The sequence below is a fragment of the Vidua chalybeata genome, chromosome 9 (assembly GCF_026979565.1).
Source record: "Vidua chalybeata isolate OUT-0048 chromosome 9, bVidCha1 merged haplotype, whole genome shotgun sequence".
Classification (NCBI taxonomy): Eukaryota; Metazoa; Chordata; class Aves; order Passeriformes; family Viduidae; genus Vidua; species Vidua chalybeata.
Genome location: NC_071538.1, coordinates 13,009,829 through 13,035,371, shown reverse-complemented (window position 1 = coordinate 13,035,371; position 25,543 = coordinate 13,009,829). Strand labels below are relative to the sequence as shown.

Here is a 25,543-nt window from a genome sequence, read left to right as displayed (position 1 = left end):
TGCCACGCCGGCCAATCAGAGAGCAGAACCCGCCCCCTCCGCCCGCCCCCGCCCAATCGGCGCGCGGCGGGGAACGGCTCGCCCGGCCAATCAGAGCGCGCCCCGGGGAAACCAACCGCCAGCGCGCGCGCAGGGGGTTTAAAAATGCCAGGGGCGGGGAGCGCGCAGGCGCAGTGCGGCGATGCGGCGGCGTTGCCATGGCAGCGGGGGCGCCGCCGCTGCCGCCGGGCCGGGCCAGGCCATGCCATGCCATGCCATGCCGGAAAGGGCCGTGGCGGGGCGAACAATGAACCGACACGCCCGGTCCCGTTGAAGCGCCGCGCCGGCCTCGGCCTTCCCCAGCCAGGGTCCGGGACTGTGAGTCCCCGCAGAGACTCCGCCGCCAGCCCCGCGCCCACGTGCCCGCCCCGCCCCCCCGGGACCCGGAAGCACTTTCCCTCCGCGGGGACAGAGCGGCGGCAGCGGTGCCACAGTCACAGCCCCGGCCTCGGCCCCGACGCTCCCCTCCAGCCCTTCGGCCGCCCCACGGCCGCCGCCCCGCCGCCGCTGTCCTGCTGCTGCAACGCCGCCGTCTCCTTCTCCTCATGAAGCCCGTCGTCGTCTTCGTCCTCGGCGGGCCCGGGGCGGGCAAGGGGACGCAGTGCGCCCGTATCGTGGAGGTGAGGTGGAGGGGCTGCGCGGCCTGGCGACCCGCGGCGCCCCGGCCGGGGGGGGGCCTGGGAGTTGTAGGATCCCTCTGTGGGGTCCGTGACCCTCTTTGGGGAGGTCGCTTGGGGGTCGTGTCCCGCTCTGCTGCGTGGCGGGATCCCCATCTGCCTTTCGGTCTAGTCTCTTGCCGAGCCTCCATGCATTCCTCGCTCCTTCGAGGCGATAAATAAAAATAACTGACCCACATCTGCCCTTTAGTGGGTGAAGTGGTGGGGCAGCCCCTCTGTTCCCGTTCCAGCCCCTGTCAGGCCGCTTAGCCTTTTCCCTCAGCCCCGCGGGATCACGCTCTGCTGGTGGGTCTACCTGAGGACACCATTGGGGTTTTTGCATCCACTCTGGGGATACCCGCTGGCGCTCTGGAGGCTGCTCCGGTTTCGGCCGGCAGCACCGATTGCCCGCTGTGCCTTGGCGGAGGCAGAAGCTCCCGGCTGCCCGGGCGGTGCTGCCTTGTCAGGCCGGTCCCGAGTGGGTGGCTCCGTACACGTCTGCACGGCCACGTAGGTGGCTGCGGGGCTGCCAGCCGGATGCTCAGGCAGCCGGAGCTGCGGCCTGGCGGAGGAGGGGAGGTGTCTCACAGCCACTGGGGATACGTGCACTTCGAGTGGATCAAGGTCCGTGTCTCCTGAGGCCTGTCCCATAAATGTTACAGATGGTACAGTAGACATTGCAGGGTGTTGGCTTTTTTACCCAGCGCCATCTCAGTAAGTTGTGGAAGTAATATGTTAAAAATAGAATTTTTTTTTTTCTGTGACACAATATGATAGAGGTCAAAGGATATCCTGATCCCATAGATCATTCATCTTGTTCCTTCTTTTTAAAGAGCCTAATACTGACAGTATCATTTGACTAAACTTTCAAATTATCAAATTTTCAGTTTTCCAAATACATTTTTTCCAGCCTTTTGAGACAGCAAATATATAAGAAAGAACGGTGGATGATACATGGTGTAGTACTGTCCTTTTAAACACCAAAAACCGCAGGGATAATTACAGTGTATCCAGGTGGATAATTACAGAAGTAGTTAGGGATGAATGCTTCCAAACGTGTGTGTGTGTTGGATTTGAAACAGCTCTTTTATCTTTCCCCCCCCTCTTTTTTTACTGAGCAGTTGTATGTATTTTTCTAATTAAAAGCCATATAGGATCAAAACTTATGCATACCCTCACTGAAAGATATGGCTAAGCACTGTGGTGATGCCCCTGTTCTTGAATCTCTTGGTGGGCAACCCCAAAACTCCTGGAACAGACTTGTTTTGTGTGTCCTCTGTTCTGGTGGTGCCCTGGGAGAGCTGTTGCAGTTTATCCACGCTGCTGCTACATCCCAGACCTCGGTGTTGTATAACTAAGTTAAGTGAATTTGGTCCAGACTAAAAAATGCCGTTATGACTTTAGTTCTGAAGGATTTAAACCTCAAATTACAGACTTACATTCAAACCAGCATATTCATTAAATTAAATTGTGGGATGGAAGGTTCACAGTGCTCATAAAGCCTTTTTGGTAAGGTCAAATTCAGCCCCTGGCACGCAGCAAACAAATGAGCTTAAACTATAGGGGAACCTTGTAGGCTGTCATTAATGGCTTTCAGCAAACCATTAGTGTAGCCTCAGGGCTGAAGTACCTTGTGTGGCTGCTGGCCTGTGTTTAGGAGGGTAAATGCCTATGGCTGGATAGGCTGATATAATTGGATAAAGACCACTTTTTAAGGAGGACTTCAAATGAGCCATTGCTACTCAAATCGTATTTCCAGCTAGAAAGGCAAAAAGAAAAACCTTGCTTGTGCAGTATTTATTTTCTTCTCTAAGCCTGGAAAGGGAAATCCAAATTGGAATAAATGCAAATTTGCTTTAATTCTGCTAATCCTGTTCACTACATGGAAAGAAGTTTATTGAAGTCAGTGAGCTGACAGTAGAAAGCACTCAGACCTGTTGAATGCAAAGGACAACCTTCCTGCTGACTCAGACACCTCCCACTGGCTAAATTGGGAGGCAGGGAGGGTCTGAGGTAGTTTAAAGAGCAGTTGGACTGATGCAAGTGTGCTGGAAAACTTTAGAAAAAGGGCACATGAACAGGGAAGTGTGGGTGAAACTCAGCAGAGGTACTGGAGAGCAGCAGCTTGTCTAAGCACAAATCCTCACCGTGGCCCCTGGCAGCCCCCAGAGAGCCCTGCTGCAGGCGAGCGAGCAGCCTGTGTGCAGTCAATGCTGCCTTTAGGTTGAAAGTGTATTTTTATTTGTGTTTTAAACCCTGTTGGCAGTTTGCCACAGAGAAAAGGGGGCTGTAGCTGAGTAATAATGAACCTCATTCATCCTTGTTGTAAATGGACGGAATAATATTAGTTTACATTTGGAATGAATCTGACCCAGTATCTTGCTGTAGAGCTGAAGGTTGTACTGAACAAAAAGTCAGTATGAGCTATAAATATGTCTTGGTTGCTATTCATACTGGGGATTTGGGACAGAGCACATCACATGTGGAAGAAGTCTCATTTGGCTGAGGTGAGCTCTTGTATGAATTTAGCATCAAACCATTTTTATTAAAAACCAAGGGTGTCTGTGTTTTGTAGAGTAAAGGGGATACTATGTACTAAGTACCTGGGAACAATTTTTCAAAGAAATTTGGTAATTTTTTTGCAGACTCTGCTTTACATTCCCAAAAAAGGGAGATGAGTATCCCATGTTGTAGGTGAAATATGTATTTGTTAAATACTAGTGTAAATCATAACTGCTCAATATGTGTGTGCTGGAGTCCCTGAATGTGGAGAAGGCATGTATTCATGCCAAATTTGGACACAAATGGAGAAATTATTTGAGGGAAGAAGATCTAATGACAAGTGGAAACGGGTATTGACACAATGTAAGAAAGGGAACAGTGGGTAAGTGATTAGGATTCTTTATCTCCACAGATAAGGTTGGATGAGACAGCTGAACCAGGCTGGTTTTCTCCGATACAGGGGAAGCTTGACTCCTGGATGTTCCACAGACACAGAATTGTCAGGGAAATGCAAATACAGCATTATACAGAATTGCTGCTGTTCTGGAGCAGGTCCTCCTATTCAGAGAGGGATGAAGCAGAATTCCCTCTTAAGTTCTTATCCTCTCCCTTCCAGCTCTGCAGATTAACTCCTGAAACCTTCCACAGCTTTGTTAGGTGGAGCTTGCCATCATCGGGGACAGTTGCGTGGCTGTCATGTGAGGCAGAATATTTGAGCTATAGTTGAATGATGTCATTTGAATGCAGGTTCTTGCAATAACCTTCATGCTTTCCACAGTGTATTTTCTGTGACTGTGAGATAATGAAATGTGCTTTATTGCTGACTTCTGAACTTTACATATAAAATCATTGTGGTAAAGTCAAGGGAAAAAAATGCATTCAGCAAATCTGCACAAAATATGCTTTCTTGTGCTTAAATTCTAAATCTTTATAACCTCTGCTTGAGATGCAAAGCTCTTTGTTTGATGGGAAGAATAGTAACTAAATCATTTGTCTTTATTCCAAGCAAGATTTGAGTTGTAATTTTTTGTCTGTTTGTTTTGGCAAGGTGATCTGTAGAGATTTGGACTATGCAAGGCATTGCTCTCTGTGTACCTAAAATATAATTCACCTCCACCACAGCCCTATCCTGTATGTTTGTGGTTAAATCTAAAATTAATTCCACAAAGTGGGATGCTGAGCCTTCTTGTTTTTATAAGAGCATAAGTTAATATCCAAATGGAAAAAGCTCTTAAGTTGCTTTGGGATATATGATAAGGAGATTTTCTAGGGTGAAGGAAACAATGCAAAGAAGTATTCATTGTATCAGAAATGGCCCTCTGAAAGTAGCAGAGGATTTAGGTTTTGCTGTCATGTGTTAATTGTCTTCTAGAAGTCTGCTGAGATACAGCGTTAACTTCCTTGAAATAAAAACAGGGTTTAAATTGTTTGCTTTAAACTCAGCTTCTGAAATCTCTTTAATGAGTATCATGTATTAGTATTCTACTTAACCTTTAGTTCTTATAGTTGATTTTTAGAATATAAATTTATATTTCTGAACTTCGGAGCTTTTTTAAAAAAAAACATGGTGAGTGTTTAAATCTACCCCCTGAAGATTTATCCCTGAACATTTCCATTTTGCAGAACACTAGGCATTAAATTTTGGACTTTCCTGAACGTACTGGGTGCCCTGTATTGAGTCAGTGCTCCTCAAGCACCTGGGGTGCTCTGTTTGCCTCCCTCTCCCTTGGAGGCACTGTCAGTGGCATCTCCATTGTGTGTTTTGGTTTGTTAATGTGGGGTTTTGTTTGTTTTTGTTTTCCAGAGACAAGAACGTAGTTCAAACTAAGAAAATTTCTTCATTTTTTAAAATTGGAATAAGCAGACAGGAGGTCTATTACTGCATTATAGTCTGTACCCCAGAGATTTAATTCCATGTGCTAGTAGGACAGACAAAAGCTTTCTAGGTTAAAAAAACCCTGAAGGCTGCACAAGAAGAACTGCTTTGCACAGTTCTGTTTTTATTTTAACTAGTTTTTGAATGGTGTATGTAGCAAATTTTGGTTATTTATTAAGATTGCCCAAGATATGACAGGTCAGAACTAGGGCAATAAAAGTTTGCATTTTATTTGCTTAAATCTTAAGCCCTGTGACTTTCATTTTCAAACTAACAATGATAAGCCAAGATAGGAGTCAAGGTCAAAGCAGTAATTTGTGTTTCTCTTGCTTCTTGGCTTCTGCTCTCTTAAGGAAGTCTCAAGCTGTGTGTTTAGTGGGGAGATTTGTTGCAGGACCACCAGGGCTGAATCAGAAATAAATCCCGTGCCCCTCGGAAGGGGCTGTGGAAGGAGTCACAGCATCAGCTGCTGCACACCTCTGATCCTTCCTGACACCTCTGATCCTTCCTGACACCTCTGATCCTTCCTGACTGCCCAAGATTGCTGGGTTCCAGCGTGATGTGACTCATGGATTTCCATTTCTATGCATCTGTTTATTGTATTTACTGAAAACAAAGTGTGTTCTGTCTGCAGAGTGAAAGTTGCAAATCCCAGCTGACAGAAGGAAGCTGGAAGGGCATCCCGGGGAGGCTGCAGTCTCCAGTTGGAATTTTGGAGATGTGGAGCTCACAGCTTGTGTGTGCCAGTTTGTCCTGCTGTGACTGACCAGGCAGATCAAGTGGTATTCTGATCTGCTCTGTCCACTGCTGCTGTGACGGGATTGATGGAAACTTGAGCTCGCCTTTTCATTTCACTGGGATTTTTTAAAAATTATTTTTATGTTTTATTTTTTTAAAGCAAAAGAAGAGGATTATCTTGAGTGGTGTTGAAGACATCACTTTTTCATTCACAGTTGATTTTTGTAAGTTATATTTGGAGACCCATACTTCAAAAAAAAAAAGGTTTTAAAAATAGTGAGAACTTGTGTAATAAATAGATGTGACGCTCACTCTACTCTTGCTAGTTTTAATCAAGATGTTTGGGGCACAAAATTTTCTTTTATTTTAGGTGAGAGAAACCCTCAGCAAGTGTCCTGAATTGGAGCAAATCATCACAGCACCAAGGGCTTGCACTGCTTGTGTAGTAATGAGAACTTGTGTAATAGTAACTTACCGATTTAATCTTTTTTTCTTCTTCTAGATCACACCAGTCTGACAGCATAGCAGAAAACATTATCTCTGAAATACATTTTAGAATAGTTAATTCTGTATTTTCTTTTTTCTTCTCTGTAATACCAAAATCTCCCCAGATTTTAGGTGCTTGGCATCCAAGTATTTGGAAATTATTTTTTGACCTATTTTTTTTTTTTTCAAGTCATCCTTTCAGTCTGACATTATATTCCTAGTAAGAGCTGGGGAAACTGCTTTTTCATTATTTGGCAACCACAGTCCTGCTCCCTTTTTGATTGCAGAGGAGGATGCAGGAGTGGCAATGAGTCACATTCTGGGGATTGCATCAAGATGTGCTTGGCACTGCTGGGAAGTCCTGCTGCCACAAGGCAGACCTTGTGCACACCTGAGAGCGTTTTGACCCGTGTTTTGTGTGGTTACGTCACACTCTCTTCTGCCAGCCCTTGGCGCTGCGATGATTTGCTGCAGTTCAGGACACTTGCTGAGGATTTCTGACTTAAAATGAAAGAAAACTTCGTGCCCTGGACATCTTGATTAAAACTGGCAAGGGTAGCACGAGCTCCACATCTCTGAAGCCTTCTGTGTGTGGAGCAGCAGCCAAGCCGTTCTCCCCCCTTGTTTGCATTGTTTAAACCCATGTGTTTTCTTTGGCTCTTGGCTCAGAACAGTTCACAAATAGATGTTTTGCCCCTGAAGGAGAGGTTTGTTTTTCTTATTGCCTGGTTAAGCCATTCTGAGGGTTAGTCTTGAATATAATTTATTATTATCTCATACAAGTCTATTTGTACAAAAACACTTTAAAACACTTCTGTCTTTTGCTTTCCAGTTCAGCCGTTAAAAAATACTTTAGTTTGCTCTTGCAAAAGACAGAGAATTCCAAAAATTTTCTGACTCAATTTCGTTTTCATGCATGAAAAGGGAAATGCCAAGGAAAATTAAATGGTTTGGTAATCCTCTAAAACCTAAGGGATTATATTCTCCTCCTGTTTTCTTCTTTGTAGAAACCTGATGTTAAAAAAAATCACCATTCTATAACTTTAGCAAGAAGAGCTACATGTTAATTTAGCATTCATCAGAGTAATGTCTCTTGCTTATAAGGAACAATTTATTCTGGTTTATGGCTTCTGTAGGTTATAAATATTTAGATTTGCAATTAGTTAGGCATATCCAAATGCAATGTACATTAAAGCAGGAGTACAGTGAGCTTACAGAGGATGTCTGTGAAGCTTTTCCTTCACACTTATTTACAGCAAAATCTTGCTTCTGTTTCTTGCCAACTGTGTACAGTTTTGGAGATATAAGTAATTATATCCCTTCTTAAATTATGACTATGGCAGAACTAACTTTCCATGCTTTTGTGGGTGAAATTGGAAAGCAACTGAAATGTTTTAAAGTCACTTAGTGGGTTGTGTAATATTTCTGTTGTACTTAGTTCAGTAGCCAATTTTTAAATCCAAAGTTCACAGCCTCACCAAGTGTGTAGTCACATTATTATGCCTCTCAGACACCTTGTTTGAAATTTGCTTTGGATGTTGCTGCAGCCAAACTGATAACCCTGAAGTTTTTTGCTGCTGTTTTTGTTTTGTGTAAAAACTTTCAGATGAGAATGTATGTGCATGCTGTGTTTTGGATGTATAACTAGCTTAGGTAATACCAAGCAGATGTTTTTATTGCCTGTTTTGATGGACTTACATTTGGTCAAGGAGCATAGTGCACTTTGTTAGTTTTCTTGCAGTGTTAAATGAGCTGAGAAAATGATTATTTGTAACAATGCATTTCTCTTTGGTAAGAATATGTTTGTGTGCTTGCACTAGGTATCTATTTACAATGATGAATGCCTGAGAGATTCATGTCTAATAAATACTTCCATCAGTATTTTTCATAAGCGACTATTTTAGCTGTAGTTTGAGGTGACAGAGCAATGGTGTGTGCTGTTTTCCTGCACACTGCTCTCAGATTGATAGATATGAATCTGATCTCTCTGTTTACTCTGTGTGGTGTGACAGAGGGTGGAACCAGTGTAGCTATTTACCTTCATCTACCAAGTCATCCTTAGGAGAAGTCACTGCTTTTCCCCAGGGGCTGCTCTCCATGGTCATCCCAGGGAAGGAGGTTGCAGGGGCAAGAGGACTGTTTGTGCAGCTGCTGTGTTATAGGTGATTTCACCAAGGTAGGGGAGGAAGCTGGTGCCAGAACCACAACATGAACATAGGGGTTTCTGACTTAGCCTGTGCTTGGGGCATTCTTCCAGCTCCAAAGGATCTGCAATCACTATCTGCAAAACACTATGTGTTTTCTTTAAATAGGTAATTAAACAAAATTCTTGTCTTATCTTGTTTCCAAACATAACAAAATTGCTTTTGAAAACGGTACAGAAATACCTGACCAAAGCCCTGTTGAGCATTTTACCCAAGGATGTCCAGTTCTGGGCCCCTCACCTCAAAAAGACATTGAGGTGCTGGAGTGTGTCCAGAGAAGGGTAATGGAGCTGGTGAAGGGTCTGGAGAGTGAGTCCTATGAGCAGCAGCTGAGGGAGCTGGGGGGTTTTAGCCTGAAGAAAAGGAGGCTTAGGGGAAACCTTGTCATTCACAACTCCCTGAAAGGAATTTGTACTGAGATAAGAGTCAGCCTCTTCTCCCAGGCAACCAGCACTAGGACAAGAGGAAATGGTCTCAAGGTGCAGCAGGGGAGGTTCAGGCTGGACATCTGGAAGAATTTCCTCATTGATATGGTTGTCAGACACTGGAACAGCCTGCCCAGGGAGGAGGTGGAGTCACCATTCGTGGAAGGGTTCAAGAAACGACTTCATGTGGAACTTAAAGCTTTGGTTTAGTTGTCACTATGGTGTTTGGTCAAAGGCTGGACTTGATGATTTTGGAGGTCTTTTCCATCCTTAATGACTCTGGTTCTTACTGTGTGTGTTGTGTGCAGAGTGTGCTCTATTGTCAGATTGCACACTGAAGATGGAGCAGATCCATCACTAGCAAGATACTGTTCCCTGGGTTTTCCTGTTGCAATGCAAGGATAAATGGGGCTGACACTGCTGGCTGATGTTAGGTTTGCACAAATGCTCTGACTGAAGGGAGCCTGTGCTTGTTTTTTCTGTTGCAGAAGTACGGCTACACACACCTTTCTGCCGGTGACCTTCTCCGGGACGAGCGGAAACGGCCGGGCTCCCAGTATGGAGAACTCATTGAGAACTACATTAAGGAGGGGGAGATCGTGCCAGTTGAAATAACAATCAGCTTGCTGAAGAGGGTAAGGGAAAGGGCTGTTTCCTTGCTGGGTCACTCCTGCAGAGTAAGCAACAAAGCAGTGGCTGTCTTCTGACAGAGCTGCTTTTCCTCCAGTGTGAGCGCTATGAATGGGCAGACACAGAGCTGCTTCTCTCAGCAATCACCTGTGTTTCTTTCTGACTGCTGGAGAGCTGATGGCCTCTCATACCTGGGGATCTGTGAAAATGGGTTATTTTTATTTTCTTTTTATTTTTTAGTAGCTCTAGGAAAAGCAGTGAAACTGTATTTCTTATTTCCCTGCACTAGCTTTTGGACCTCTTGGTCCATTCAGTCATATTTGATTTGGACGTTAGAGGCCTTAAAGGCACTAAGATTTGTAAGTTTTGTCAAAATACATAGTCAGGTGAAGGAGATGAGCCCCTACTGATGTTCTTGTGAAAGGAAAAGCTTCAGCCTCTATTGGATGTCTATGAAAACAATGAGAGTATCTCTTTTAAGTCAAAAAGAGGCTGCTGTTCATGGCACTAAATTTATCTGAAGCTTTTCCCTTCAAATTAACTTTAGATCAGGGATGTTCTGATGTCTTATTGTGTGAAGACACTTCCCTGTATCTTGTAGAAAATAAGCTTTAAAGCTAGGATTTATTATGAGATTTGTTTGTTATGAGATTTTTAAGCTTTGTGCAATAATTAATTCAATTTGAACAATAGCTGTGTTGGAGTATCAGTGAATTAACCAGCATGCATTGAAAGTGAAACAAAAGCACATTTTGTAAATCTGCAATAATCCTAAAATAAATGCCTCTCAACTTACCGTGTCAACATCTTGGGGGTAAATTAATAAGTAGATAAATATGTGCAGGAGATTGTGAATTGAATTATCTTTTATCAGGCTATGGATCAAACAATGGCTGCCAATTCCCAGAAGAACAAGTTTTTGATTGATGGATTTCCCAGGAATGAAGATAATCTTCAAGGCTGGAATAAGACTATGGATGGAAAAGCGGATGTTTCCTTTGTTCTCTTTTTTGATTGTGACAATGAGGTAATGAAGTGTGTAATTCTGTAACTTCCTTTCTTGCAATATTGTGGGAATCATTCAAGAAGAACAATTAAACTCTGACAGGGAAAATGGACTAATGTAAGAGTAGAAGGAAAACTTGGCCTGGGTCTTTCACGGATTTTTTGGCAACTTGTTTTAGCACATGAAAAGCTGCCTGTTTATTGGAATAGACAGCTAATGACACTTGGTGTAATCATATGTGAATAAATTATATTGAGGAAGTACTCCAGGCAATTTCATTCTTAAAGAAAATTTATCAAAACTTTAAATACATTTTACAAAATTATTTGGTTACTTTTCAGAAAATATTACTCTGTTTACTCTTAATAATTTGTTGTTTAGTCCAAAATGAACTTGGTACAATGTCTGCTTTAATTCTGAAGTGCAGCAGCGATCTTTATTTTCATAGTTGAGCTGTGCTATAGGATAGTCAGTAATCAACATTTTATTCAGCAAGTCATTAAATTACAAGGGCATTTTGACAGTGATGCATTACATTCATTTAACAAGTGCCATGATGTGCTGTCTTTTTAATTTGTCAGTGCCCTTGAACATAAAAACTGTTATGAGTATCCCAGCACATTAAGCTGACTTTTTTCCTGTTACCCCTTTCCCCAGTTTCCTGAGATTTTAGGTTGTTTTTTTTTTTTTTTACTTATTTGCAATCATTTTGTAATCTTAAAGAGCACACAAGGGGTTAGTATTTTTCTGTTAAAACCTTAAATAAGACTAAATTAATTTTTCACTTGGTGGGGCTTAATTTTTGTGATTCTGATTTTTTTACTAGATCTAAAAATACACAATGCCTAAATGATCTTTACCATGATTGTACTGTGTAGGAAAAAAATTTTTTTAACTCTTTTCCTCTTGCATGAGTAGGAATAAAGTGTTCACGGAGTGTACATGTGTCAGCTTTGCCTATTTAGCTAAAGGTTTAAAAAAGTTACTTCATTGGGACACTTCTAGCTATGGTTAGTACTTAATTTTTTACTTTGATTTTGAAGTCTTCATTATAGCAATGTCAGGTAAGAACATTTTAACTGACGGTAACTTAGTATTGTCAGTTTGCCTTACAAAATTCTTGAGATAACATAAAGTGACTTTCCTTTAGTGCAGACATATATTAATAGTCCCATTTGACATGCTGCTTTTCAGAAAGCCTGAACACATCCTTGAAAATCAGGTAATTTTCTTTTTTTATGTCTCAGGTTGGGGATCCAGTCAAATCACAGAGCTTGATGCTGCTTTTACTTCCTCTGACCCCAGTCCTGTTCTCAAAAACTGAATTGTAAACCATCATCCTTCTCTAGAAGACACTAACTTCCTATGTGACTTCTGGTTACAACCACCAAATCTGGACTGTGTTTTGTGTGCCAGGCCAGTTTAGACTTACAGGATTTTTGTTTGTTCCTGCTCTCAGGGTGGCAGCTGGTGTTCCTGGCTGCAGTCATCCTTCTGATGTTTTTTTGTAGATATGTATTGGCCGCTGTCTTGAGAGAGGCAAGAGCAGTGGTAGGAGTGATGATAACCGGGAGAGCCTGGAGAAGAGGTACTGTCTTCAAAACTTTTCAGTTCCTTTCTCTTTATATTTTTCTATGTAATGTGTTCTTTTTCTCCTTCTGCTTTCTCTTAGAATTCATACGTATCTGCAGTCTACTAAGCCTATCATAGATTTGTATGAGAGAATGGGAAAAGTCAGAAAAGTGGATGCCTCTAAATCTGTTGATGAAGTAAGTATATATGCCAAAAAACCATGGGGATGGCAGGGTGCATATTTTTGGCATTCTTATGAGGTGTGTGTGATTAGCCTGTTAATTAAGCACTGATGTTATTACTCAGGGATGTTGTGGAACTCTTGATTTGACTCTTGAAGGACCCAATAAAATGTGAATAACTTGAGGAAATTGATCTGTTTTGCTTGAGTGTGAGCTGGACTAAACACGTTTCCCGTGTTTCTGTGTTTAACAGGGTTTTGCCTTCTTAATTTTCATGAGCTTTTGCTCTTCTCATGTAGTGTTGCTCTTCTGTCTGCTTCCCAAAATTGATGTCATTTTCACTATTAAAGAATTACTGTGAATGTTCTAAAAGAACCCTATATTTTTTGAAAGTAGTGTCAAATACTGTTTATGTGGTTTAACTTGGAGTACCTGTTTGATGAACACTTCATAAAATTCTTCTTTATTTTTTTAGGTTTTTGAAAAAGTTGTACAAATTTTCGACAAAGAAGGCTAATTCCCAGCTTGAAACTCCATTTAAACTTGTGCTTGAATCTTGCTTGAATAGCTGCTACTGCAGTCCACTCTTTGTAATTATTTTAAAAGATTTTGTTTTTCACATATCTAATGATGATTGGTAAAACAGTTGATTAGAAATGGATCTGTTTTTTAAATAGGAAATCATTTCTTGTGGCTATAGTATACAAGTTTCAGGATTCTCCATTACTGCAAGTTCAGTTACTCACATGGCAGAATCACAGTTAATACATCTTTCTAAAGAAACTGTTTATTCTGTCACAGTTCTGTGCCTATCATGGGCAGTCCTTCTTCTTCCTTATTGCTGTACTCCTACTTCCTTTTTAAAGATCAACTGAACAGCATTAATCAATGAAGGACCCATATACCTTGGGTTTTCTTGGATGCTTGGACCAAATTTAGCAGGTTTTGTTTTTTTTTTTTAAGTATAATTTTGCCCAAAATTCCCTTATATATCCCCAGACCTGAATTCTCTAAGTCAAGCTACAGTCAGTGTGAGAATCTGTTTTAGCAGTTGTCAAAAAACTATCAAATATGCTTTTCAGGAACAGACATACAAAGTACTTTATGGAAAGTGGTGCTTCCTTATGACTCTGGATGTAAACTGTCTTGCAAGTTCTTGGATGACATGGCCCTGGATTTTTCCTTGTTTTCATTTGCAAAAGATTAAGAAAGTCAGTTTAGTATTTCAATACTCATTTATCTTAAATGATAGCTGTGTTCTTAACTACAGCATAGTCTTCACAAGATGGCAAAGTTCTTAAAAAATGTACAGTAAGCAAAATCTTCTGACAGTTCTGTCTTTTGTAACAAGTTAAAGGGTTTTTCTTTATTATTATTGAAATACTGTGTTACCAAATGCTTTAAGGTTTGTTACCTGGGGAAATATTTTTATGGTTAAACTAGTGAATATGTTTCCCTAAAAATGTGTAATTTTAATAGCTGTTTGTTTGAGAAATTTGTAAGTTATTGCACTTTTGTTACAATGTGGTCAGCAGAGGGGAAGATAATTGCAGAAAATAGTTTCATTCCCTGAAACAGAGTCCTGCTTCCCCATGTTCTCTTGAATAAGCCAAATGCAGTCAGCAGGAGGAGCTGGTGTGAGCAGGAAACTGGTTGAAACAACCTGGTTGAAATGTTTGCACAGATGTGGTGCAATTTTGTCTTTTGTTTAAGCTTTTCTGTCCCCTATATAGTATGCATAGGTTTGGGGGGGGCCCAACCATGCATTCCTTTTGTGCCCTGAGCTTCCACTGATGGCATGAAGATGAGAGTTTTAACTGATTTTAGTGCTAGAGTGGTTGTTCCTACATTAACTGACACTCTAATTGGTTTGTGACATGCTAATTACACAGAATTGCAATTTGGAAATCTTGACGCTCAGCTTTTCTTTAGTCATGAATTTCTCTATTTAGGAGAAGGTTTAAATTAAGCTTAGTTTTTAATTAGAATCAGATGTGTTGGTCCTCATCTTGCAGTCAGATTTGTATTTTCAGGAATTCTCATCTTGCTGAGGTTGTTGAGGCTCCTGGACTGGGGAAGAGATGGGTGCAGAACCAAGGGTAAACTGCAGTAGCTTTTCCAGTCTGGCAGGAGTTCAGGCAATGGAGTGGCCACAAATAGCTGTTAACTACTGCAGAATATATGGACCATGACTGCTTTTGTGAGTGTGGGAGGCCAATGCTCTCACTTTATGAATTTCTTGTTTAAAAAAATAAAATAAGAAAACCTGGAATTTAACTCTTGTTAACTCTGTATAAGTATACTGACATGGATAGGATCCAGCAAAACTGCATATTTTAATATGAAGGTTAGAATCAGGGTTTTTAAAAAAATACTTCAAACTGGGTTCTTTAATCCAATTAGAGAGATTTCATTAACTCTTGCTTCTAAGTTACTGTTTTTTACAAGTTCTGCTCAGAATTTTCTCTCATCATATACTTTTCTGTGTATTTAAGTGCTGAAACAAACAAAAAAAAAACAAAACAAGTTTTAGAAAAACACCCAACAATGTTTTGGCGGTATTGAATTTGGAGTGGATTGTAATGTGTCTGTGCAAGGACTAGATTTGTTGTCATTTTATTTATTGAAGATGCCATTAAATGTGTTACCACATCTTTCAAGATGGACTTATGATCGAAATAAAAATTAAAGGCAATATGCAAATGTGTTGTGTCCATTTAGCAGCAAAACTGTATAAAGAATTTGAGGAGATCCAATAAACTTTGTTCTGTGGCTTATGTTTGCCTTACAGTTATCTGTCACAAGGCATATTTTTTCATATATATCCATCTGTATAAAGTAAGTATTTATTAGAGTTAAATACTTCACGTGGCCACATGCACAGGTATGTGTATAAAAGTTCAGTTTTCACCATCAAAACTGAGGTCCTGAAGATCCTTTTGGGCACAGGAGAAGATCAGGCCATTGCCTGAGGCATTGATACCTTTTCTTGATGATACAGGTTTATCAAATGACTGTATTCATATAGTGGTGCAGTGATAATTCATTTGGCACGTGTGGGAAAGAAAAGTGACTTGGAGTGGTGTAGGAAACAGAAACCTATTGTGCACCTGCTGTTGGAGACATTTTTGGCCTGGATTTCTCATGATTCCTTGCTCAATCAGCAGCTGATCCCCTGACCGCCATTCTGCTGGCTCTGCAGCACGTGTGTACGTGCTCTACTCCAGGCTGTTCTTAAAGGAGATTTGCACAGCATAATATTCTCTAGAAAAGAAACTGAGGGGCTGCCAGGCTCCTTTTTAAATAGCCTATTTTATGTAAGGGTCTCTTACAAAAGAGATTGTTTTGTCGTGTGTGTAGCTTCCCTTAAACAACTTGTTGAACTTAAAATCATAGAATCATTTGGGTTGGAAGAAACCTTTAAGGTAGATCATCCCTTCCAACTTGAAACTTTACACTGGAAAGATTTGCAGAGCTGGTCTGAAAGGGATGGGGAAAAGCAGGGGATTTTTCTGTAGTGCCTTTCTGCTGGTAAAACTGCAGAGGCTAAACTTTTGCTGAAACCTCGCCCTGAAGTTGTAGCATCTCCTCAAGGATGGACTGAAAGGGGCAAAGCCCATTGGATTTGCACCTTTTGGACAGAGATTTTAAGTCTCTCACTTTGGGAATAGGAACATGCACTTGAGGATTGCCTCAGTGTAAGATATCCCCCACCAGGAACAATTTGTCCTTAATAAGAAGAGCTGGCTCATGAGGGAGTTCTGAGGTCTTGTGGAAAATTCTGTGTCTTACATCTGTGTGTTGCTGCCCAGGCTGAACCGGGGAGAAGGGGAGAGTTAAATGGAAAAACCACTCGGCTCAGACCAGAGCTGCCAGCTGTCGTTACTGGTTGGCAGTTTCTGGCTGCCAGCATTTAGGAAAGTTGCAGCTTAGAGGATTACTTTCCTCCTCTGGTGTGAGGTTCAGGACCAGTTCGAGTATTCCTGTTGTGGCACAGATGTCTCTGAAGGCTACGATCTGTGACAGCTCTGCTGGCCTTCTGCTTGGGGGGCAGCAGTTGGCTCCTTGGCACAAGCAGGTTATTTCTTCAAGCTGTGGTGCAGCAGGACTTGGAGACCCAGGGCTGTGCTCTTGCACAGTCCAAATATCCCAGGGTTAATGGCTGCGAATGAAAACTGCGAGACAAAGTGAAGAGGATTTGCCTGATCAGGTAAAAAAGGAGACAAAACATTAGATAATATAAAAATATTAATACATATATATGTATACATACTATTCATACAGCAGCAGTGTGCACACTCTTGTGATCTGCAGAGCTTTATAAGCCTTCCAGGGGAGATAGAGGAGCATGGAAGAATTTAATCTTGCATCTCTCTGCTATTTTTCATGGATTGCTTAATTTAAGATGGTGGGTTTCAGCCTGTGTATTTGTAGAGTATTTCTCTTGGTAACAATAGGTGTCTTTACTGAGTCTTCTAATCTCCTCAGCTGAGGTATGCTCTATCCTCTTTGCTTTCTGCCTTTTCATGCCTTTTCCTTACCTTTCTGAACTGCAGATGCTCTTTGGGATAGGGAAGGGGGTGCTTTTGCCAATCTGTGTGCTTGCTAAATAAAGAAAACCTTTAAACCTTCCTCTGGAGCAACACGAACCTGTTTCTGACATAAACTTGGTGCATAAGCTGTTACAAAACCAATATAAAGCACCTTTTTTTTCCCAGCTACAGGAAATCTCTGTGTAGTACCTCTGCTCTTTTCTCCTGTGTGAGTCAGATCAGCTGTGTCTGCCTTGCTTCAGCACAGTGCTTAGCAGCAGTTGCATGAGAAAACCTGCTCAGTCACTAGATGTTAAACCAGCAGTGGCCAGTTGTGCATCAAGAGAGGCAAGTGAGATGGTTGAAGAGGGGAGAGAAGATGCTTAGAGAAGCTCAGTCAATTCTGCCTCACTCACTCCAAAGACTTCAGCTTTGGATAAATACCTATTCTACAGGGCAGCAGTGCTTGTGGGGTCCTGCTATTTCATGATTGTGCTGTATAGAAATTAATGTAAAAGCACTCCGTGCCTACAAATTCCTCATCTCCCCTTGTTGAATCTGCCACCTTTAATGCCAGGGGTTGTGGGGACAGGATTTTCTCTTCAGGATAACACTGTAGAAACTGAACTGGGCAGGATGAAAGCAACATGAGCCTTGCATGTGAAGTGGAAGACGCACAGTGTATTTCACTGTGGGCAGCAGTGCCAGGCAGTTTTGGCATCCTGGCTTATAACTGCGTTCAGACAGCAAAGCAGAAATTTTCCCCCTCAAATGTTTGGCAAAAAGCTTGCTTTTGTCTAACATGCTTCTTAAGCACTGTGTGAACCCTTCAGTCCTAAACCAAATACCAATTTGAGTTGTGCTTTTTCTATCCAATTTACAAATAGGAGGGTTTGGTTTAGTTTCTTGTAATAACTGCTGCAGCGAGACAACTCTTGGAAAATACAAGGCACCGTCCCAAAAGATATTATCTGCTTTACTCTGGGGGGCTTTTAGCACAATGCTGTTTCTGTGTGGTAAGAAATGGCACAGATTGCTGTGTGACTACCAAAATGTGATGGGCTGGGTATGGTACGTGAAAATGGTATCTTGGACAACTTCTGTTCTCAGCATGCACTTTTATTTAGTGCCAAGAGGAACAAAAAGAGATTTGGACATAGAATTAGACCAAGTTTCAGGATTAAAGCTTAATCTATGGTGGAGGTCTTCAGGGCTATCAGGATCTACGAGGGTATATGGAGGATGGAATATCTCCTGACTGAGCAGAGGGCAACTCTTCAGGTTTCTGTTCAGGGCATTACTACTGTTGTCTTCTTAAACCAGAACCAGCTGAAGTTCCCAACTACGGTCACCAAGTATGCTGAGGTTTGTAGTATGTTTAACTCAAATACCTCTGTTCTGTCTCAATACCCCCTCCAGCTTCATTTGGATGTGATGGAAATCATCAGGGAGAGGGAGGACTGGCACAGTTAAGGCTGCTGCTCCACCTCATGTTCCACACACAAATTTTTGAGAGTGAGATACTTTCTGGGAACTGTAGTGGCTTCCTTACTTCCATTTTCCCTTCCAGGCCATGCATGCTGGATGCACAGGAGTTCCCAAGGTATAGCATTATCTCCATACCCCAAGAGGGGAGGTGGTAGCTGGGCCATGGAAGATGCCCTTTAGGCAGAGAAGACAGCAATAGCATGAAACATCCTGGGTGTATTTTTCTAATGAAAGTATAATCAGGAACTGTTTTTTTTTTTTTTTTCCTGGGTAATCAAAATGTCTGTGGAAAAGAAACAGGGATGATTTCACCATGTTCTTTTCTAATTTAAATTTTTCTGTGGAAAAAAGTGCATTTGACCACTTCCTTGTGACAGCAAGCACAGGGGTTTAAGTGCTGTTCCTGAAGCAAGCATTGCTTTTGGCTTACTATGTGTGACTCCTTGTGAAGCTTCCCTGGGCTCTTGGATGCTGCTCTTGCTGGCAAGAGCAGATTGCTTCCAGCAATAAACATCCCACAAAATTATGTATGTTCTTTAAGAAAAGTACCAAGATTTTCTGCTAATTGCAAAAATACATAATGGATGCTTTCAGCATCTGTTATTTATTCTCTAACCAGCTTTCATCCAAAAGTAACCTTTAAACAAACATTAAGATTGAGAAGTGTAACTGTTTCAATGTGTCACACATTTCTACTCTCTCAGTTTTAATGACGTTTGAAACGTGTGCTTAGAGTTGACTTCTAGTAAGAGGCAGAAGTTGTTTATATCTCTAGCTCGGAGACGTTCACAACATGGAGAAGGTGGTGCTTGGTGCCAGAGATGATGGATGTCTCTGTGCTCTTTTTTGGGAGCCAAAGCCCAGCAGAGGATTTTTCTCACACGACAGTTGCTTCCATGCACCACAAGGAGGGGTGCAAGGCTCGCGGAGAGCAGGATACAGCTTGGAAGTGGCATTCATGGGTGCACAGTACTGCCCGTATATTGAAATAAGTTATGTTGGTAACTTGACAACAGTCATTGCTGTGCCTTTTTTTTTTTTATTAGTAATTTTATTTAATTGCATCTAATGAGAACAACTAGATGGGGACAACTTAATTATTTTGGCTGTTCTGTGCAACTGCATTCGTGACAGCATGGACCAAAAGGTAAGTTTCTGAGATAATCTCGAGTGAGAGTTTGCCACTAGTGAAGGAGTTTGATACCTAGTACCATGGCAGAGAAATATTTCTGGTGTCTCTCCATGCCAGAGTGCCTCAGCAGTGAGCTCTACCCTGGGATGGCAGAGGGGACACTAAAAGCAAGAGCAGAGCTGAGTGGTAAGCACCTGATTCCCTTTCACAAGTGCATTGCATCTGATTCCCTTCCACAGGAAACTTTTAGAGAGAAAAGGCAGTAGCAACACAGTCAAAACCTTGACTGCTGTATCTGTTGATAGATGTTTTTTTGTCAAAATCTTCTAGTTGCCCTTCTATCCTATTATTCCTTCCAAATGACTCTGATGGAAAAGCAGTGACTAGTTTACTCTTCAGGCATGGCTGTGCAGATGCTACCTGGGTATCCTTCAGCAATAACAAGCCTGTGCTTTCCCAAAAGGACCTGAGTAGGGTAATGGGAAGAGACAGAATGGGGTTGGCATCTTGGCTGGTGCAGGGCAGAAATGAGAAGTGTGGAGGGGCCAGCAGGGTTAGACTTTGTTTTGACAACATTTTGTGCTGGGGCATGGCCCATAATTCTGACTGGGGGGCATGAGCAGGACTGGTACCAGCAGCAACCCCCTGAGTGGGCTCAGCATCTCTGCTGTTCCAGTGACATCTGGGTCTTGTGACACTGAGACAGCAGAGCACCACTGCTGGGGGCTCAGCACTAAGGAATTTGTAGCCCCCTTGCAGCAGATCTATTCCTCTCTGCTTAGATGTGTTCCCATTTTCTGGGCAGCCTGTATCACAGACCAGGAGATCAATGTACAAAGGGACTCTCAAATTTCACAGAAGTACATCATACACGTCTGGCAAAAGGAGAAATAGCCTTTGCAAAGAGCAGCTGCTCAAATTTGACCAAACTGGCTCCTAGCTCACCACAGTTAGCAGGACAAGGTCCCTTAAGAAGGGCAGGCTTACTGGGGTTGAGGAGAATTCACTACATCTCTTCAATTTGCCTCCAAAGTTAGCCCAGGTGTTTAAGTCAGGAAGTTAATTCTGCTGTTTTTCCAAAGGACTGAAGGCAGAGGGGTTTTTACCCGGGAAATTCATCAATACAATTTTTAGAGCACCTGCTGATACTGGTAGAGAAGTGCCAGAATTTATCATAGCTGTGGGCAGAGTCTGAGAACCAAATCTAGCTTGGATGTCCAGCTGTCCTTTAAGGATGTGATACCTGTCAGCTAAAGCCCATCTGCACTGCAGAGTAAACGAGTAGATAATTTTGAGATGACATGTGGTTTTTAAAAGTTAAAAACACCAGTTAATAAAAAGGATAAGGCACAAGTGACATTAATATTAATAATAATAATTAAAAGTCTTAGCTTTAATTTCGAAAATTAGGGAAAAATTAACTGACACTGTGATAGAGACTGCTCTGGAGAAGGGAGATTTTGGGTCTCTTTGGGAGAGCAGGTAGGTTTCTGCTGTCAGAGCAGGCACAGCAGCTAATAAAGGTTGATGGAGGCATATGAAGACCCTTAATTAGCTCAGTCGCTGTTCTTCCATTATGAGCAATTCATTAACTGCTGCCTTATCTAGGCTGCTATTCCCCGAATTGCACAGTCCCTTGACAATTTGAGCTCTGGGGGAAAGGGGGAGATGAGAGCTCCCACAAACAGCAGAGGAGATGCTGACAGCGAGGAAATGGGGAAGGTCTTTGGCAAACACACACATGTGAGAGTCCTTAGCACAAATGCTGATGTGCTGCTAATTGCTCTAATTGGTTCCAGGAGCGAACCCAGCCCAGACGGGTGAGGACAGGCATTTACCAACTGGGTTCCTACTGCTCCCCTGGAGTCAGTGTGGGATTGCTAACAGGATCTCACACACAGCGAAGGAAGGGCTGGTCCTGCAGCCCCAGCTTCGGGATCCGGGGAAGGAGCAGAGGTGAGAGCTCTCGGTTTGGTTGTTACTGAATCCCTTTGCTCGGGGGCAGAGTGGCTCTATCCTTTGGGCTGTGTGAGGGGAGGGTGCCGGGGTGGTTTTGACCAGTGCTAAGGACTTTTGGCTGAGGAGCTCCCTTTCATAGGGCGTTATTGGCGGCAGGGTGGTCGCTGGAGCCCAAAACCTTGGGATCCGTTAGGCTGAGGTCCTTATCAAGCTCAGGTCTTTCCCACGCTCCCGGTCCCTTTCCCCCATCAGTAAATGCCCCAAAGCTCCCAAGTTGCTGAGGAGTTTGATAACTGAGGAGTTACTTAAGGAGAGGGACTTTGGTGCCCCAAAACCTTCGTGACTGGAAAGCCTGCCAGGCACTCAGGGAGCATGAAATCCGGTTAGAAATCATCTGAAGCTTGGTTTGGGTTGTTTTTTGTCTTTTTTTTTTTTTTTTTTTCCTTCTTCTTCTTCTTTCTTTGTTTTCTTTTGGTTTGTTTTTTTCCAGTAACTACAAGGAGTAGGAAAGATGGTTTGCTTTTTTTTTTTCTCTTTTTAAGTGGACTCAGATTTCTGTATCATCTCTTCAAGCTTTATTTAAAGGGGGAAAAAATCCTACCCAACTCCCTCTGACTCCAGTATTGAAAGCTTTAAGGAAGCATGGCTAGCTCTATTCAGTGGGAAAACTTCCCTTGCTGTCTCTGTACTGCAGGCTTTAAATTTAAATGGAGAAAAAGAGTAAAGGGTAACAAGTGAAAGAAATGCTGATGGTTAAATGAGTTATCACACCCCTGTAGCAAATCAGTGAGCCTTGCTTGCTGGAGGAGCTGCCCTGCACAGGTTTAGCAGACCTGTGGCAAGATCTGCCTGCTCTGCCCTGCCCACAGATCAGCAGGATGTGTGATGCTGAGAGGCTGGTCTTTTCTTGGCTGGTTTTAAGTCAGAGCCAGCTCTAAGTAATGGGCTAAGTGAGCTGTGTGAGTAAACCCTGACCCCTCCTCTGCAGGTGACAGAGGTGAGGCAGAAGGAAAACGACCCACCAGCCCTGTTCTCTGTTTCATGTACAGCTGATGCCATTTTCCCTTTTCTGCTGCAGAAAGATGGTTTTAACACCCGAGCGGCATAAGACAAATGGGAACTGTTTGTCCCAGTGCTGAGATGCTGCTGTGGCTGTGCCTGGCTGCAGTGACAGACCCTCTGCTCCCCAGCAAACTCCTGGCCTTAATCCTTTGTGCTTTTGTCTTGTGATGGCATGAGCAGGGGAGGTGGGTTCTTTGTGTGCCTGAAATTGGCTGTCCATTAGAACGTGGCTGTGTCTAGTGGCTCAGTGGAAAGGAGGAATTCTGCTGCTGCTGGCAGTCAGCCTGGCCCTGCCTTGTGCAGGGTGGGGACAGGGCACCAGCGGAGTGCTGGGCTGTGTGTTGTAGGTGTGAAACCCTGTCTGGGGACTGGGTTCACCAGGTGGGCATCCATGGGGACACGAGACCTCTGCCTGGGCTCTGCTCTCCCCATCCCCACACACAGACACTGGTCCCCAAAACCTGCTTCTTTAGGGCATTTCCAGCTTCCCACGAGGCTCCTGGGGGTGAAGTCACCACCAGAAGAGTTCAAAAACCTTTCTGGAGGTAAATAAAGCCCCGAGCTCTCCTCCTATTATTTTAAAGAAGCTGCTTCCCACATGTGACCTGGGGCATGTGAAGCCTGCTGCACACAGTTTAGTCTGAAACCAAATCCCCTTTCCCTCTGCATTTCTCCCCAAAATGGGCAGGATGATGATAGCTCCCAATCTTTTAAGTCAGCCTGAATGCTGATTGTTTCTTTTTACTAAAAGGAAAGAGTGTGGGATGCTGCATGAGGCTGTGGCTCTGTTTTAAGTTGTGCTGTCACTTGCTTTGTGGTATTTGCCTGGTCTCCTCTGCCTTGTGACTCCAGTGAAGGAGCATTCCTGATGAAAGGTTTGCTTTAGCGAAAGTGGGGCCGGTGGGAAGGCTTGCAGACCTGTTGTGGAGGTCACTGTGGTGTCTCAGAGTGGGCAGCTGTTGGTTGGGAGGGGAGGAATGACAGACATTCAGGGTGGCTGCAGGCCCCCCATGCTCTGTGGGTGAGAGGAACCCTGGGGGTCACCCCTCTCCTCGTGGGTGAGAGAAGGCTCTGGGGTGGGTGAGGCAGGCAGAAGTTGGGGTACTACTGCTCCCTGATAGAAAACACAACCACAAAACTGCTTGAAACACCCATCATGAGTAACAAATGCACCCGCAGCTGCCAGGAAGCTTTAGGGGATGCATTGGGATGTTCTCTGCTGAGGCCTGGCTTGAGAGCATTGGGCTGATTCAATGGGGAGATGATATGTCCCAGGTGAAACATAATCTCTTTGACAGGGATGAAATAAATTCTCACAGCAGGTACCTTTCCCTGCTGAGTGTGGTCTTTTCCCTTTTTGGCCCCAGACCACAGCCTACTTGACAGGGCCATCTTTAACTGTGTCAGTCAAAGTGCAGTGGAGAAGAGAAGGCAAACAGGAAGAGAACAGTGGAAGGGCAAGTTTGAGTGACCTGATGATGGGGTGGGAACACAAATCACCGGAGCGTGGGTGAAATGAATGGCTCCAGCAGTGAAATTTTCAGTGAACACAAGGAGGGAAAAGCTGTCTGGCTCCAGGAAAATACCTGGTGACTTGTGTAGAGGAAGAGCTCTGGCACTGACCAATGCATGAGGCTGATGAGAAGTGATCTGGGCAGGTCATTCAGAAAATCTGGTTTGCTGGCCTGGGAAGGACATAATCACCTAGGACTGATGTTATCTGGGAGGCTGTGTTAAAGAGGAGGCAGTGGAATGGGCAGGCTCAAAGTCAAGCCTTGAGATCCTAGGGATGCTGGTGGGAGAGGGGATTTGAGTCACCTGTGCTGGGGAGGGATGCAAGGCATTGGAGGAGCTGGCTGGGCTGAGTCTGCTTTAAGCTGGCTCAACTTCTTCTGTATCCTTTCTGGTTCTGGGTGCAGCAGTTTTCAGTTCTGTTTCTAAGCACGTTGTTTTAATGTTGTTGGTAACTTGAATCTCCCTCCCCCAAAATGAAATTTCATCAAAATCTGTAATTTAAAAGAAAACTTTTAGTTTTTATCTGCATGCATACGTTTGAAACTAGAGGTTAACATACCACAGATCTTGGCCAGGCTCTGGACATCATTGTGTCCCATCACAGGTCCCAAATGCTATAAGATCCCAAAATGTGGATCACAGTAGGAGCTAAGCATCTAGCTCCTGATTAGTGGAGCTGAAGTTACTTTCCCAAAGGTTCTGGGGCACAAAAGGTAAAAGCCTCCAAATATCCCAGACAACATTAAAGCATCAAAGCATCTTGTCTCCTCTTTAGCCTGCATTAACAGGCAACACACTCTGGCTCCCATTAGCACAAAACCTTGTTCATATTGGCTGGTTTAATACAGAAATTGGTGTCTTTCTAAGTTAATCACAAAAATGTCTTGGTTTATTATTATTTTCATTGACATTCTTATTTTCAGATGGCATCGTCATGAATAGGAGGGGCCTGCTGAATAAACAGCTATTGCCTTTCTTTGTGAAGAGATTATGTTCTGTTGTGCTTGCAAAAATGACTTCTGCTGCCATGTGTTGCCCTTTAAAAGCTAAAGAATAATAAATGAGCAAGAAGAGCAAGCATCTCAGATACAGTGCCCATTTGGAAGGAAAAATCAGGTTTGGTATTGTGTGCGTAGTTCAATTTATTTTATGTTAATTTGATATTTTTCTTTTTTATTTTGGTGTAGCCTGATTAGTTCCACATGTTTTCCCCTAAGGATTGGACAGTAAAACTGCTTGTCTGAGTCATCAACAAGATAAATAATTGGCAAATTCAAGGTATCATCCCCTAAATCATTCCACAGTTGCTTGTGGCCCTCGCAGGGCTCGGTTGCTTGTGCGCTCGAGTCAGAGGTTCAGTCCCCAGCCTGGGCTTTCACTGGTCCCAGGAGACCAACAAACCTCTGATTACGGAGCCTGGCTTGTCTTGGCACATCTGCTGGAAGAACGCGGGGAGCCGCTGGGATCCTGGGCTCAGGGTTGGTATTTACAGCCAGGGCAGGGGAGCCTTCCCAAAACGGGCACCCTGGAGTGCACACC

General features: G+C 43.1%; 1 protein-coding gene across 6 annotated transcripts in view; it reads left to right on the top strand.

Annotated features, from left to right (window-relative positions):
- The first annotated feature begins 140 nt into the window (after positions 1-140).
- CMPK1 (cytidine/uridine monophosphate kinase 1) overlaps positions 141-25,543 on the top strand; it is an 87,930-nt gene continuing 62,527 nt past the window's right edge. For 3 of the 6 annotated variants that reach the window (XM_053949999.1, XM_053949998.1, XM_053950000.1), the window contains exons 1-5: positions 147-659; positions 9,415-9,561; positions 10,431-10,583; positions 12,074-12,150; positions 12,235-12,331. In XM_053949999.1, coding sequence (XP_053805974.1) covers positions 585-659; positions 9,415-9,561; positions 10,431-10,583; positions 12,074-12,150; positions 12,235-12,331 — 549 coding nt within the window. In that variant the 5' untranslated portion in view covers positions 147-584. Of the gene's footprint in view, positions 660-9,414; positions 9,562-10,430; positions 10,584-12,073; positions 12,151-12,234; positions 12,332-12,791; positions 15,094-25,543 lie in introns of those variants that run through there. The other 3 variants (XM_053950001.1, XM_053949996.1, XM_053949997.1) reach the window with 3 other exon arrangements.